Raw genomic sequence first — 16,208 nt, 5'->3', positions numbered from 1 at the left:
TTTCTTTTAAAAATATACAAAATGTTTGTGAAAAATAAAGGAAATCTATTGCACTTGATAAATAATTTAATGAAAACAGTAATTGCCCTTGGATTCAATATAATTGATTATTCATATATAACTTAGACTTTTGAAATATTTTATGGTTTACAAGATTTTTTTTTACAATAACTATGGAAAAAGACTCCTCCAAATTTTATGTTCCTGTCATGCATAAATCTTATTAAATCATCGACTTTGCGAAATCTTATGACGTCACAGGAGGGTGGAACTACCGGGGTACGTTAAAATACGAGTCTTTTAAATATGTTTTATTAGATATCCATATCATGTACCAAATCACAGCGAAATTTGGACTCAAGAGTATCTTTAATTGCAAACAAAACACCTTTTTTTTATCATTCCCGAAAAAATCATAAAAAATTCATTTATATAAAGTAATTGAGAGCTTGTATAACTCTTTCGATGATGAAATCATACTTTATAAGAGGTGTTCTAACGAGCCATTAAGTAAAATTTTGGTGTAATGTGCTACCTTAACATCGGTTCTTTATTATTGAAAATCACTTTCAACGAGAGTAACGAAAATTATTTACAACCAGAGTTACTTACAACCAGAATAACGAAAATCATTTACAACCAAAATATTGATAATTTCTTACAACCAGAATAACGAAAATTGTTTATAATCTGAATATCAAATATGTATCTATCCTTCCCGGTTTAGTAAACCAGAAGTAATAAAACAAATTAGATGGGTTACATGAGGAGTATGTTTTAGTTCCAGCTGACAAAGCTTGTAACAACATTGTGTTTGTTTGTAAGGCTCATTAATACAACTGTACATTAACTCCACTTTTGGTAATCGTATTTATACTCCAACTGTCCTCTCAAAATAAGAATTTTTTTCAAAATAATGCCTCAGTTTTCTTTTAGACATATTTCATATCCAAGTTAATGGGTGGAATAAATATAAGTTACTGTACCTATACTGGATTCCTAAACTTCATAAAAACCCTTACAAACAAAGATATATCGCTGGATCCAATAATTTTTCTACCAAGCCCCTATCTTTGCTCCTCACGAAAATATTAACAGTCGTGAAGGGGAAAGTCCAAAGTTGTAAACCAAATGTGGATTCTAAAAAATTCTAAAGACGTTAAAGCAAATTTGAAATCGCAAACAAATTAACAACATCAATACTTATGACTTTTCAACACTATACACGACCATGCCTCACGATAAATTAAACGAGTGGTGAGATTGGTCACTGTCCGTTCCCTTCAACTTTCAATAATGATTATTTATGGAAAGAAGCTTGGTTGATTGTATAATGTTTAACGTCCCTCTCGAGAATATTTCACTCACATGGAGACGTCAACATTGCCGGCGAAGGACTGCAAAATTTAGGCCTATGCTCGGTGCTTATGGCCTTTGAGCAGTGACGGATTTTTATCGTACCACATCTGCTGTGAAAAAGGGCCTCGGTTTTAGCGGTCACATCAGAAGGACTGTCCCATTTAGTCGCCTCTTACGACAACCCCTTCAACTAATGAATCTGTTTTTGTGGAACACTATGTCCCCGGTGACAACAAAAGACAATTAATTAAACAAGGTCAAAATGTTAGTACCAAAAGAAAGATCTTGTTACAGGCAATGTACATATAAAATATGTAAACCATATCACTCACCATTCAAAAGTTATGGGCAAGGTTAAAGTTTTGAAATATGGGTCAAAATCCAAGGTCACAAATCATGGTAACCAGTGTCACAAGAAATCAATGAACAAAATACAAAAGCGCTACCTTAAAGAAATATTGCCGTTGTTAGTTTTCTTATAAGTAATTTAAACTCCAATGTCAAGTTCACAATGTCAAAACCTTTGGTACCACGAGACAGGTCTCCTCACAAAAATGCACATATGAAATATGAAAGCCCTATCACCTCCCAAGTTATGTGCAAGATTAAAATTCAGACAGACAGGGCAAAAACAAAATGTTCCCCTCCCGACGTTGGTCACGGGGGCATAGAAATGGGATTGGTAGATCAGAATTCTTCTGTGAATTAAAGAATTTAATCTTTAAATATGCATGTATCAGTAATGATAATAGAAAACTACATTGTCTCTGTTTTAGTTACACCTGATTAAAATATGCTTATAATCATCCTTTCAGCAATAGATGAACGCAACGATAAGCATTTGTACTCACCGCGTGTGGACGAAAATATGATTTGCGTTTCACCGTATATAAGAATTTAACAAAGGGAAACAACTATATGACAACTCAGAAATTGCGTATTAACCAACTGAAGGACAAATTGATCAATAGATAAATCAATCCATAAATCGATCGATAGAACAATAATCAACTAATCAGTCAGTTAATTACCAATCTATCAATCAGCAAACCATCACGCGATACCTATTATTCGTTGTTCACATATAACTCCGTTCCCCTCACTACATTTTTTCTGTTTCCACTTGAAGTTGTCATGCTCCTTCGTTGTGTAACACTGGTCGTTAGATTTGTAACCCACTTCGTTTGCGTCCTTAAACAATGTAAATCTAGAAAAGTCCAGTGGTTCACAGTCTATCCAATAAAAGCCGTATATTGTGTTGGTCAGTCCAATCCAGGCCTCGTGATTCCTGCAATGATAAAAAAGAAGGGTTACCATGGTAAATCCTGCCTCTCTTATCCCTAAAGGTCAGGTCATCATGAGTTTCAATAAACTTTGAACTATTATCGATAAAAGTGACAACGACCAAATCTATTAAAAAATTTGTTAATTTACTTTGTACATATCCAGAACACACAAAGATGAGTTGTTTAACCTTGAGTAATATACACTAAAAGTTACACAATGATTATTAGGTTCAAATACTGGTTTTGGTAATAGTATTACTAGTATTTTAACATACACATTTTTCGTGGGGAAATTTTGTACCTCTACACCTTTGAATATCATATTACATGCATCAGCATTGAAGTTTACGAACTATATCACGGTGAACTCTTGTTTATATGAACATTTAACACAAACCTATATAATGTTGTGCTTTATGCAGTTTTACTAGGAAGTATTATGTATTAACACTTAGTGTACAGAATATTTTAACTGGGCGTCTGACTTTCAATGTATTTCTCACGCTGATTTATTTTATTTGTTACACGTAATTTGATTTTTTGATTTGACTAACTTGTATAGGGTATACTTCTTAGGTCGTCACGAATGTCATCGCTCGTCATCACGAATGTCTTTTGTCGTTCTCTCCCTAGGTCATCGTAATCATCGTTGTCGTTTTTTCCTCTCCATAGATCATCATGAGTTACATTGTCTTATCTCTAGGCCAATACGAAAGTCATCGTTCTTGTCTCCATTATTCACTATGAATGGTCCCGTGGGGATTCAGGTTAGAATAGGTCCTAAGTACGCCTTGCTTGTCGTAAGAAGCAACTACATTGAGTGGCCAAAAGTATTTCAACAAACATGGCTGACGTCATCGCTGGATCAGTTGAGTAGGCATATTTCGAAACCAATTATAACAATAAATAATTATTGTACTTACTTTTGTTTGTTAGTATTTAGTAGCATAACCTATCTGAATTATCACTTGGTGTAATTTTTCCGGAATTGATGCATACAGGCTTCGTATATATACTTGAGATAGGCCATTCCATATCCTAGTCACTGCAGCAATTAGGTATTGTTTACTTTTGATCTGATCTATCTTTCGACAGAGTTTAATTTTAATGCAACGCCAGAAATTTTCTCTACAGTGTTCAGATCTGGGAATGTGCGGGCCAAGTAAATTTCTGAATTCCATTTTCCTGTTTCCATGCGGATGTCAGCCTTGACGAATAGGGGGTAGCATTGTCATCTTGGAATATAAAAGCTCTATTTCCAAAAACTTTTGCAACTACTGCTCAAAGATGAGTATCAAGTAATTCTATATACTTCAGTGAGTTCAAATTACCATCAACAGGCACTATTATACCAATTCCATCGTAAGTTATACATCCCCAAAACATGCAACTTACTTTGGCTGGCGATTTACGCTGATTCAGGCAGTATGGTTTCCGCTTTTCCGAGGCCTTTCTCCATAAACTAACACAGTTATTCTGTTCAATTACCACCTGTGTTTCATCAGTAAATATAACTTTTTGCCACAGTTCATTTGTCCAGTATATCTTATTTCTACACCGCGAAATTCGTCGTTGTCGATTCACTTTACTGATGGTCAGAGTCCTCTGAATCTTCCCCCTTCTGTAGCCTTCCTGTTTTAATCTACGGCGAACAGTTCTATTTGATACTTTTACAGACGCTGTGTTGTTAAAAGCTGTTGTATTATCACGTAGAGATTGTCTCCTATTTGTTTTACATGTACCAGTCTGAAAATTTTATGATCACCCATGTCATCAGTCAGTCTTGGCCTGCCACTTCTCCGGTTGTTTTCTACACTTCCCGATGCATTAAATTTCTTTAAAATTCTCCCAACAGTACTTCGATGTATTCCTATTGTTTCGCTGATTTTGTTGTAATTCAATCCCCTTCAGATTAAATCAACGATTAATTCTCTAACATTGAATGACAACTCTTGTATTTTCTTCGACATTATTTACATTTGTTAAAACACCGGAATTTGTCTGCTGTTCCGTAATTATTCACGGTTCCCCTCAACAATCATACCCACGTAAATTTCCCAGGATTTTATGTTCCAACACGTTATCTATCCCGATAAAAATAGAATATAAATACCGAGACGACGTGTACGGCGACGATGTCGGCCATGTTTGTTGCAATACTTTTGGCTACTCAGTGTAAATGGGGCGGTCCTTTGGATGATACCGCAAAACTTGATGCCCCGTGTTACAGCAGGGATGGCACGATAAAGATCCTTCCCTGCTCAAAGGCTGCAAGCGCCGAGCATAGGCCTAAATTATTCAGTCCAAATGAATGAAAACTTCTCGAGAGGGACGTTAAACAATTTATAACCAACCAAGCTTCCCTCCTTAAATAATCATTAATATCATTGCCCCTCCATCTCTAGTTCATAATGAATGGACGTCTCAGCAGAGGGAACATTTTCGACGGGATGTAAAACAAACAAGCAAGCAATTTAAATGCCTTACCCTTCTAGTCCTTGGTCATCATGAACGTCATTGTCTTATTCCTACGTTATCATGAACGTTATTGTCCTATCCCTAGGTCATCATAAACGTTATTGTCCTATTCCTACGTCATCATATAGGGATTTATAGGTTATAGACTTTGTATGGGAAAATATGACGACCGAGTTTTTTGGCGCGTAGACGGACCGAGTTTGCTCGTCATATTTTCCCATACAAAGTCTATAACCTATAATATTGGCACGAGTTGGCTGTGAAAATGCACGAGCTTACGCAGATTTTATAATAGACTATTTATTAGCTATATAATAATGAACGTTATTGCCCTATTCCTACGTCATCACGAACGTTATTGTCCTATTCCTACGCCATCATGAACGTCATTGTCCTATTCCGAGGTCATCATGAACGTCATTGTCCTATTCCGAGGTCATCATGAACTTTATTGTCCTTTTCCTAGGTTTTTGTTATTGTCCCTACTTATGTCATCAAGAATATCATTTACCTTCTCTATCTATATGTAGGTCATCTGAATGCCACCAACCTCCTCGGGATTATAATTCATCATAGAGATTTAGATTTCTTTAAATATATGTATTTTAATTTTTGCTTAGTATAGGTTTGTACTGGAGATATTATGGTACATCTGACTGATAGGGGGAAAACCCACCATTACATGTACATTATTACATAGTAAATGACATACTATTCTAATCTAAAAGAATAAAGGATTTCTACTTACGGCAGGGCATTCCATCCCGCCGATGAGTTGTATATCTGTTGTATGGTAAACCATTTATACCAGGACCGCATCGTCAGTAGGCTGGCATTCATACTTGAACACACGTCGATAGCCTGGTTATAGGAAAAGGACCTCTCATTTACATATATGAAGTTCATTTCATAGTCCATGTCATCTGAAACCAGAATTAACAAATTGTATTATCATCTCATTCATTACAGATATGTAATCAATAACACACAGGAAATTTAAACTCACGTCCATTACTTATATAACAAACATGGATCTAAAACTCACATTTATCATATGTTATCAATTACACACACGGATCTTAAATTCACATTCATTACACACATGTAATCAATTACACACAGAGAGTACTAGAACTCACATCCATTACACACATGTAATCAAGTACACACAGAGAGTACTAAAATTCACATCCATTACACACATGTAATCAAGTACACACAGAGAGTACTGAAATTCACATTCATTACACACATGTAATCAATTACACACAGAGAGTACTAGAACTCACATCCATTACACACATGTAATCAAGTACACACAGAGAGTACTGAAATTCACATTCATTACACACATGTCATCAAGTACACACAGAGAGTACTAAAATTCACATCCATTACACACATGTAATCAAGTACACACAGAGAGTACTAAAACTCACATCCATTACACACATGTCATCAAGTACACACAGAGAGTACTAAAATTCACATCCATTACACACATGTAATCAAGTACACACAGAGAGTACTGAAATTCACATTCATTACACACATGTCATCAAGTACACACAGAGAGTACTAAAATACACATCCATTACACACATGTAATCAAGTACACACAGAGAGTACTAAAACTCACATCCATTACACACATGTAATCAAGTACACAGAGAGAGTACTAAAACTCACATTCATTACACACATGTAATCAATTACACACAGAGAGTACTAAAACTCACATCCATTACACACATGTAATCAAGTACACACAGAGAGTACTGAAATTCACATTCATTACACACATGTCATCAAGTACACACAGAGAGTACTAAAACTCACATCCATTTCACACATGTAATCAAGTACACACAGAGAGTACTAAAACTCACATCCATCACATACACACACATGTCATCAAGTACATGCACGGTGATTATAATGGATAACGAACTTACAAGTACTCTAGATTTCTTTTTTATGAGTACTTAAAGTACATATATGATACTACGAAATAACTCCCAGAAGTCAAATCACGAGAGCATGAATTCGCGAGTGGTAGTTTACATGTATTTTAGCAATATAAAATAAAAGCCAGTAATTTCACTCGCGAGTGGTGCTGCTATCTAAATTACGCGCTACTAAATTCCTCGTGCATATTTGGAAATCTAAAGTAGTGCATGTATACTACACAAATAAGTCTCTTGAACAATTTCATATATATCGCATATTTTGCATTAATGTTTTGCATCCAGCAGACGTGGAGCGGATCCAGCAGGACAGATTGATGATGGTTATGTTTATATAAGATGTGGAGCGGATCCAGCAGTACAGAGTGATACTGTTTATACAAGATGTGGAGCGGATCCAGCAGTACAGAGTGATACTGTTTATAGAAGATGTGGAGCGGATCCAGCAGTACAGAGTGATACTGTTTATAGAAGATGTGGAGCGGATCCAGCAGTACAGAGTGATACTGTTTATAGAAGATGTGGAGCGGATCCAGCAGTACAGAGTGATACTGTTTATAGAAGATGTGGAGCGGATCCAGCAGTACAGAGTGATACTGTTTATAGAAGATGTGGAGCGGATCCAGCAGTACAGAGTGATACTGTTTATAGAAGATGTGGAGCGGATCCAGCAGTACAGAGTGTTGCTGTTTATATAAGATGTGGAGCGGATCCAGCAGTACAGAGTGATACAGTTTACATAAGATGTGGAGCGGATCAAGCAGTACAGAGTGTTGCTGTTTATGTTTATATTTATATATTCAATGTTTTTGCCTTTGATTACTTTACCAATTATAATAATAACCATTTCTCCATGAATGCAAAGCAGTTGTAAACATTGTACATACGAATCTTGATGAATATAGTACGTCTATCTTTAAAATGACTGGGAATTCCGATAGAAACGAAATTGGAGCGCAACTCACATAGTGCGGGGTTTAGGCTATAATGTGACCGGGGTGTGGGCTACCTTTGCGGCAATATAGATAGTCGACGTTCGTTTTTGCATAATATCTCAATTTATGAATATATTTCGCAGGAGAGCATACGGCATTTTGAAATACATTTGTACATGAAGAGATGAATTGCGACGCTGGCGTAAAGCGTAGCAGTTCATGCTCTCATGTATTTTCACAAATGGAATTTATTTTTTAAATATTTACGTTATGTTTTAACAGCAATAAACTGACACTGTTTCAATGAACATGTTTCTATCACTCAATAAAATTCTGTCTTTTCAACTTTGCATAGACATCTATCAAGTATTTGTATATCTCGATTTTATATATTATTGAGAATATAAAACAATGGATTGATTGACTGTATGATCCAATATTCGTGTATCATTTTTGTACATAATTACTTTCGAGCAGGTTAATTAGTGTTTAAAGTTAATAACTTTCCCTTCATTACATGCTTGAAAACATTTGCATGTAAAAGATTATTTAGAAAGTAAATATAGTGTGGTACGAATAAAGCATTCGGAACACCTCGGGCCTTTCACCAAAAACTATGAGTGTGTTCGAAATCGCCGTTATTCGTACGAGTACTTCCTGTCGATCCCGAACGCTGTGTACGCAACCTGAGAACGGGTTCTAGGTGCAAGAACTCACACCACATCTGTAGGTAGTGTGATCGAAGAACAAAGAACACGTTCGTGCGCACATGTTCTAGAACCGTCGTTCGCGACTTTAAGAGCGGAGTACGGGAACAACGGAAAGGGCAATTTCGAAGGCACTCGTGGTGTTTCAGGTGAAAGACCCGAGGTGTTCCGGATGATGTATAAATTATACCGTGTTAGGCGTCTATAAATAGCCCCACACGGCCAGGGGAATCCCAACATGATGTATTAACCCAGACGCAACTGTCTGATTTTAAAGCTGAAAGGGTGTAAAGCAACGAATTGCTAAGAGGTATTTGATATTTTTATTTCTATTAAACTTATGGCACGGGGTACTGTTGTACCAAAAATACACAGTTTCCCATAGATAAGACCACCGGTGATCTGAAAGTTTGACTGCACACGTGACATTTACTTGAAATGGCCGAGTGACGGTTGTTAGTAAACACCATTTCAAATCAAGTAATTCTGGTTCAAACAGTTGAAATAATGGATAACATGTCGTACAGCCTCACACATACGTACGTGCGGGGATTTAACAGCGGTTTTACAAGTTAGAAAAAAATTGTCGAAATTCGGATCATACAACTTTAACGTCCTTTTCTCATATGGAGACGTCACCATTGCCGGTGAAGGGCTGCAAAGTTTAGACCTATGCTCGGCACTTACGACCTTTGAGCAGGGGGTGATCTTTATCGTGCCACACCTGCTGTGACATGGGGCCTCGGTTTTTGTTGTCTCATCCGAAGTACCGCTCCATTTAGTCGCCTCTTACGACAGGCAAAGGCTACTGAGGACCTATTCTAGCCCGGATCCCCAAGGGACTTAAACAATGGAAGTATGATAAAGCAATGGAAATGTGAGATAATGTTTGCATAATCGGCATAATGAAAACAATTTAGACAATTTCTTTCGTAGATGTGAAAGCCTTTATAAGTGACCGTTTCATATGTAACTTATTTTTCATATTGTTTGTCAAGGGTATACGACCCACTCTGGTTTTGATGCATCCGCTTCAGTGAAGGAAAATTCTTGAAGGAGAAAGTTTGCTGTTATGGAGGGAAAATCTCTTAAAGAGGAGGGTTGCTGCTGTAAAAGAAAATCTCTTAAATAGGAGATTTGCTGCTGTGAAAAGAAATCTCTTAAAAGAGGAGGGTTGCTGTTGTGAAGGGAAATCTCTTAAATATGAGGTTTGCTGTTGTGGAAGGCAATTTTTTAAGGATAAGGTTTGCTGCTGTGGAGGAGCTTTGCTGTTGTGAAGGGAAATCCATTTAGGATGTTAGTTCCTGAGTATATACGAAAGTCATGACAAATTTTTTTTATCTACAGATTAAAAATCTTATCAACCGAGTCAGACGACATTGACTTTGACGTTTTTCACTTTGAATTAAACATTTTACGCTTAATTTTCTCTCTCCCCTTCTCTCTCTTTCTCTCTTCCCTTCTCTCTCTTTCTCTCTTCCCTTCTCTCTTTTTTTCTCTTCCCTTCTCTCTTTTTCTCTCTTCCCTTCTCTCTCTCTCTCTCTCTCTCTCTCTCTCTCTCTCTCTCTCTCTCTCTCTCTCTCTCTCTCTCCAGAAAATGACAGTGCCTTCCGTGTGTCACTTTTGTGCCTCTAAAAAGGCAAACAATGCGTATTTAAGTGCGATGAGGTTGCACAGACCCTTGATGTTCGAAAGTGTTTATATAATTCCTTGCCAAATCCGCAACACCAGACGGACACTGCATGCTATTCAAGACAATATTTACTCATCAATTACCCTGTTCAGATACGAAAATCAACAAATGAATTCGCCGATAACATAATAAATACTGATCCACTCCAAAGAGTAAGAATGTAAATACTTCGCATTGTTGAATATTGAACTCGGTCTAAGGACGGTATATTATTAACTTTTATAATTCATATAGAAAAAAACCTTCACCCTACTTTAAACATTGTTAAAGATACAAACTAGCAATACAATTAATTAAGTTTTTGTGGGGGTTTCCAAATTAGCATGGTAAGAGCTTGACGTTAACGCTATCGAGAGTATCGATTAATTTAAAACGTAGTCTCTCCATTATACAGATAATACATGTAGACCACGTTCGATTTCTGCTGTTGCGTGTCCTTAAAAGAAAGCTGTCGACCTTGACGACTGTTGGATTTATTCTCAGTCTGGTACCCTAAGGCACATAGCTCTTGGGATATTTTTTATTGTTTACTTATGCTCTTGTTTCTGACAAAGTCAACTAAATTTCGACTGAGACACATTTTCAATATCTTCCATGAATTTACTTCTTATTTAAACCAACACTTTGATAGGAAGAACAGCGTCAGGTTTCTGGATTCGATTTGGATTAGGCTGTTCTATATAAAGACAAAATTAGGTCTAAATCAAAGATTTTAATCAAGAGGTTTTTACAATGTAATCCATATTGTTCCTTGGAGCGCATGTACAGTTGGGGACTGAACGCACCCACCTTTCTATTATAGCCAAAATATAATATAAAACATATACATGCACCCCCAAGCGTATTTCAGGCACCTAAGACTTTTAAGTTAAGTCTAGTAATTCCTTACTCGTTGTGGCTCGTCGATGTGATACATGTAACATCCCGGCTTTGGACTTCTCCATCAGCCTAACCGTCTCGGTGTGTGTATATAGCTGAGAACAGAAGAGACTGCTGTACACAAAACCGGAAGTTAACATAATACCACATCAGAGAAACGATTACAACTTCGCTTCAGTGGTACAAGGGAGGGGGTTCAAATATGAATTTTAAGATTCCTAAGGCTGGGGTGTATAACAAATCAAACATTTATTAAAATGACCTTTTAGATTGGAACTCGCTCCTTGAAGAGTGACTGAGACATGAATATTATTTGACAGCAAGATTTTAAACATGTTTAAAGAACATCTTTTTTTTAAAAATCAAAGGCTTGTTTGTATTGATGAATTAGGTTTTATATTGTTCATCTTCCATGTTGTTTTATACTTCATGATTACGCCAGTCTCGCGAAGAGAGTTATTTTGTGTATGGGGTGCATTTAGTGGGACTTTGAATGCTTACTATTTAAAGTGGGACAGAGTGGATCTACAGTCGGTGAGGAAGACGATAAAATGTACTAAAAGCGGCTTCTGTTTAAATATGTAAATGTAAGAAATACAAAATACTGTCGAAAGAAATGTTACTAAAGTGGAATAAGAAAAACCAATGTCATATTTGCAAGTAATGTCCTAGAAATAACGTGATACAAGAATTCCCTGTATTTAATTACTCCCTGAATACTTCGTTTGTATATCAGTCAAATTCGGGTGATGAAACTACGTACGAGAAACTTACGAGAAACTTGCTGAGCAGATTCTATGGCAAGCCTTTTTACTTTTTATTCGAAAAATAAGATATCCCTTTAAATCAAAGATATATCTCTTATTTTAAAGAGATATCTCTTTAAAATGAGAGATATCTCTTAATTTCAAGTGATGTCTCTTGATTTAAGAGATATCTCTCTAAAAAGAGATATTTCTTTCACTTAGAGAGATATCCTTTTTACTGTTTGATATATATCTTACACTTAGAGAGATATCTCTTTCACTTAGAGAAATATCTCTTATACTTTAAGATATATCTCTTTAAATTAGAAAATTATCTCTCTCACTTTGAGATACATGTATATCTTTTTCAATTAAAGAGATATCTCTTTTACTCTGAGAGATATCTATTTTACTATAATAGACATCTCCTATACTTAAAGAGATATCTCTCTAAGAATTCCTAAGAGATATATCTCAAAGTATAAGATATATCTTTTTAATCGTTGAAAAAGAAATATCTCTGAAAGAAAAAGAGATATATTTCCAATATTTTCTAATTCTTCCTAAAGTGGAAGCCCGCCAAAGCAAATATTACCATGAAGGCTACAATCCTGGGCGATGATTTTGAGTTTACCGCATGTGAAGTGTATACAGCTAACAACCCCCCCCCCCCCCCCCCCCCCCCCCCCCCCCCCCCCAAAGACAATAAATTGATAAGATATGTGAGCAAGACTGGATATACCAAATTATGTTTCCCCAACCACTTCTTCAGCCTTTTCCGCCATTTTTACACTAGAAGTATTTTGATTGGTTAAAAAATAGGGTTACATCATATTAATGGAGATGCAACAGGGAGAAGTCATTATGGCCACAGGGGGAATATAAAGAGATATCTCTCTTTAAGTTAAAGAGACAGCTCTTTTTGAAATTTTAGAGAGATATCTCTTTGTACATTGATAGAGAGACATCTCTTTTTACATTGATAGAGAGATATCTCTTTTTACATTGATAGAGAGATATCTCTTTGTACATTGATAGAGAGACATCTCTTTTTACATTGATAGAGAGATACCTCTTTGTACATTGATAGAGAGATATCTCTTTTTACATTGATAGAGAGATATCTCTTTGTACATTGATAGAGAGACATCTCTTTTTACATTGATAGAGATATCTTTTTACATTGATAGAGATATTTCTTTTTACATTGATAGAGAGATATCTCTTTGTACATTGATAGAGAGACATCTCTTTTTACATTGATAGAGATATCTTTTTACATTGATAGAGATATCTCTTTTTACATTGATAGAGAGATATCTCTTTGTACATTGATAGAGAGACATCTCTTTTTGCATTGATAGAGATATATCTCTTTTTACATTGATAGAGAGATATCTCTTTGTACATTGATAGAGAGACATCTCTTTTTGCATTGATATAGATATCTCTTTTTACATTGATAGAGATATCTCTTTTTACATTGATAGAGAGACATCTCTTTTTACATTGATAGATATCTCTTTTTACATTGATAGAGAGATATCTCTTTTTACATTGATAGAGATATCTCTTTTTACATTGATAGAGATATCTCTTTTTACATTGATAGAGAGATATCTCTTTTTACATTGATAGAGAGATATCTCTTTTTACATTGAGAAAGATATCTCTTTTTACATTGAGAGAGATATCTCTATTTACATTGAGAGAGATATCCATTTACGCTGGCTATCTCTCATAGAGGAAGAGATATCTCCCTAGCGTAAAGAGATATCTCTTTTAGATATCTCTTGTTTAAAGAGATATCGTTTTAGTTAAAGAGATATCTCTTTTTGGTTAAAGAGATATCTCCCTAGCGTAAAAAGATATCTTTCTAACTTACAGAGATATCTCTATAACCAATAGTATAGTTATTTAAAGAGATATCATATTTTACGAATAAATAAAAGGGCTTGCTATAAGATTCATTTATGTAGTGATGAATATTTGCTCCACTCCTGCATATAAACATGTTGAAAATAAAAATCAAATCAACATGTACGATAGTTCTCCAAAGGGAAATAACTCTGACGTATCTCGAAACTGGCGTAATCAGGCATATGTGATATTCTCTGTGCAGTCTCTTATGATTTGCTTTATGAGAAAATGCGAGAGGTGCTCAAGAGAATGTATGCTGAACTCGACTAATACTATTAAGACAATGTCAAAATTGCATGCTTTGAGATATAATATTTTGTAGGTAACAAATATATACATTCTTTTGACACATACAAAAATAGGTGTCGCATTTTTTTTTTTTTTGTGTCAAGGTTACTTCAAGGCCACATTCTTTCACAGGCACCAGATTTTGAGATGACCACTTGTGAGATACTAATACATATATTAGTATGTCACACGTGGTCATATCAAAAGCTTACAGAAGATACACTGTAGAAGCTGACTATTCAGAACGACTTATGAGGGTAATCGGTGGAGAAATAACATTTCGGATAAATTATTGGTTCTATTTAAAAATGATTTTATTCTAGAAGGGGGTGTATGTAACCTACACAAGATCTATACAAGCTATCCACACTTCAGGTGCCTGTGCTTTCTTTTCATGGCAAATTAAGGACATTGAAATCCCGTAAGAGTACACATAAATTCTGTAGTTTTGTGGTTCATTGTAAAAGTTGTCTTCATTTGCAACGTAATCACTATGTGTATATATCTGTTTGCAAAATAGACCTGATACACACTGACGAGTGCATGGTATAAAGTACATTGAATTTTCTGTGATGATCTTAGATTTTTTGTACATTAATCGCTAGTTCTGCTTATATTTCTTGGGATTAAGCTGCGCCTCAGATGGCAATGGTTTTGATAGAGTGAAATGTTTTGATGGTATACCTTAAATTATGTAGTTACTGTATAAACCCCATTTCTGAAAGCATTTGCCAGTATTTAAACAATTTATCGATAGTCTAAAAGATATTTCGTGGACAACCCTAGAGTGACACAAAATAGAAATACTTCACCAGAAAAATTCAAACTTATTGCATTCACATAAAAAAGTAACTTCATCATCACTTTTATTTATCGTTAGTACTATTCATTACCTGAATCTATCGGTGCCAAATTCATGTAGCACTCCACGTGATACAGGACCATAATAGAGGTCGCCACGAACAGCATCATGTTGAAATCACCTCCAAAACTGGGATTAGGTCGTCACTAACCGTAGTTCACAAATTCAGATGCAATGCCATCCCTTCAATAAAGAGAGCATATATGGCATCCGAGTAAAAAGGGCAATTTTTATTTTTAATTTTCATTTCGATTCAAGAATTTAATTCCGTTCCTTCTTTGAAAAATATTTAGAGAATCTGTCTCGAAGAATAGTTTTCTTTTTTCATAAACAAAACAGTTGATTAATTTTGCTAAACTCTATCATAAAGTCCAAAAAGCAGAAACTTTTCGATTTTCATCCAGTCTTCTAAATGGTATGTGCAAGTCCATTTAAGAAATGATTGAGATCCTTTGTGGCGTAACAAACAGCAATGAATTACTTCAAATAGGTATATTGAGCAGCAGAGGAAATCGAAGATGTTTGTTTATATTAATAAGGTTTGTATTGGTTGTTTCATTGATTGATAAATGAAACTGTGTGACCTTGCTTTACCTTATTAAAGGTGTTTCTGAAAATCAACGAATCAATTAATAAGAAACAGAAACGAATTTGATGCATGTCGATCCCGAAGATAAAATTTATACAATGTGTGTACCTGACCGACCTTTAAACGTAAATTATTCATCAAATAAATAAACACACGTGTGTAGGTAAAGATGTGCAGTTTATCAGTAAACATACAGATACAAAATAAAAATGTATTTTTATCTACAATGACAAAAGAATACATTTGTATATTAATTTGTTGCAAAATTATACAAAATTCATCTTGCATAGGTGGGCGAGTGGGTATACGTCTGACTGCGCTGAATGAGAACTTTGGAATGCCGAAGCGTTCTTATATATTTTAATACCTGTCAGACAGGTAGAATTTGATTAACTGATATTAGTATTCTGTGTAAATAAATACACAAATAAACATGTGTTCGATGAAAACACGTGTTCTTCATGCATTCGTATTTTACGTCCCTCTGCTGAGGATCATA

At 35.3% G+C, this 16,208-nt stretch overlaps 1 protein-coding gene across 4 annotated transcripts in view; it reads right to left on the bottom strand.

Annotated features, from left to right (window-relative positions):
- Positions 1–15,633, bottom strand: part of LOC125659335 (uncharacterized) — a 24,511-nt gene extending 8,878 nt beyond the window's left edge. The window contains exons 1-4 of one of the 4 annotated variants that reach the window (XM_048890978.2): positions 15,507–15,631; positions 15,152–15,303; positions 5,872–6,046; positions 2,424–2,647 (exon numbers count right to left, since the gene is read on the bottom strand). In XM_048890978.2, coding sequence (XP_048746935.2) covers positions 2,424–2,647; positions 5,872–6,046; positions 15,152–15,230 — 478 coding nt within the window. In that variant the 5' untranslated portion in view covers positions 15,231–15,303; positions 15,507–15,631. Of the gene's footprint in view, positions 1–2,423; positions 2,648–5,871; positions 6,047–11,314; positions 11,400–15,151 lie in introns of all 4 variants that reach the window. The other 3 variants (XM_048890980.2, XM_048890979.2, XM_048890977.2) reach the window with 3 other exon arrangements.
- Positions 15,634–16,208: the final 575 nt, after the last annotated feature.

Source organism: Ostrea edulis, chromosome 9, assembly GCF_947568905.1.
Source record: "Ostrea edulis chromosome 9, xbOstEdul1.1, whole genome shotgun sequence".
Classification (NCBI taxonomy): Eukaryota; Metazoa; Mollusca; class Bivalvia; order Ostreida; family Ostreidae; genus Ostrea; species Ostrea edulis.
This window is presented reverse-complemented; position numbering and strand designations above follow the sequence as displayed.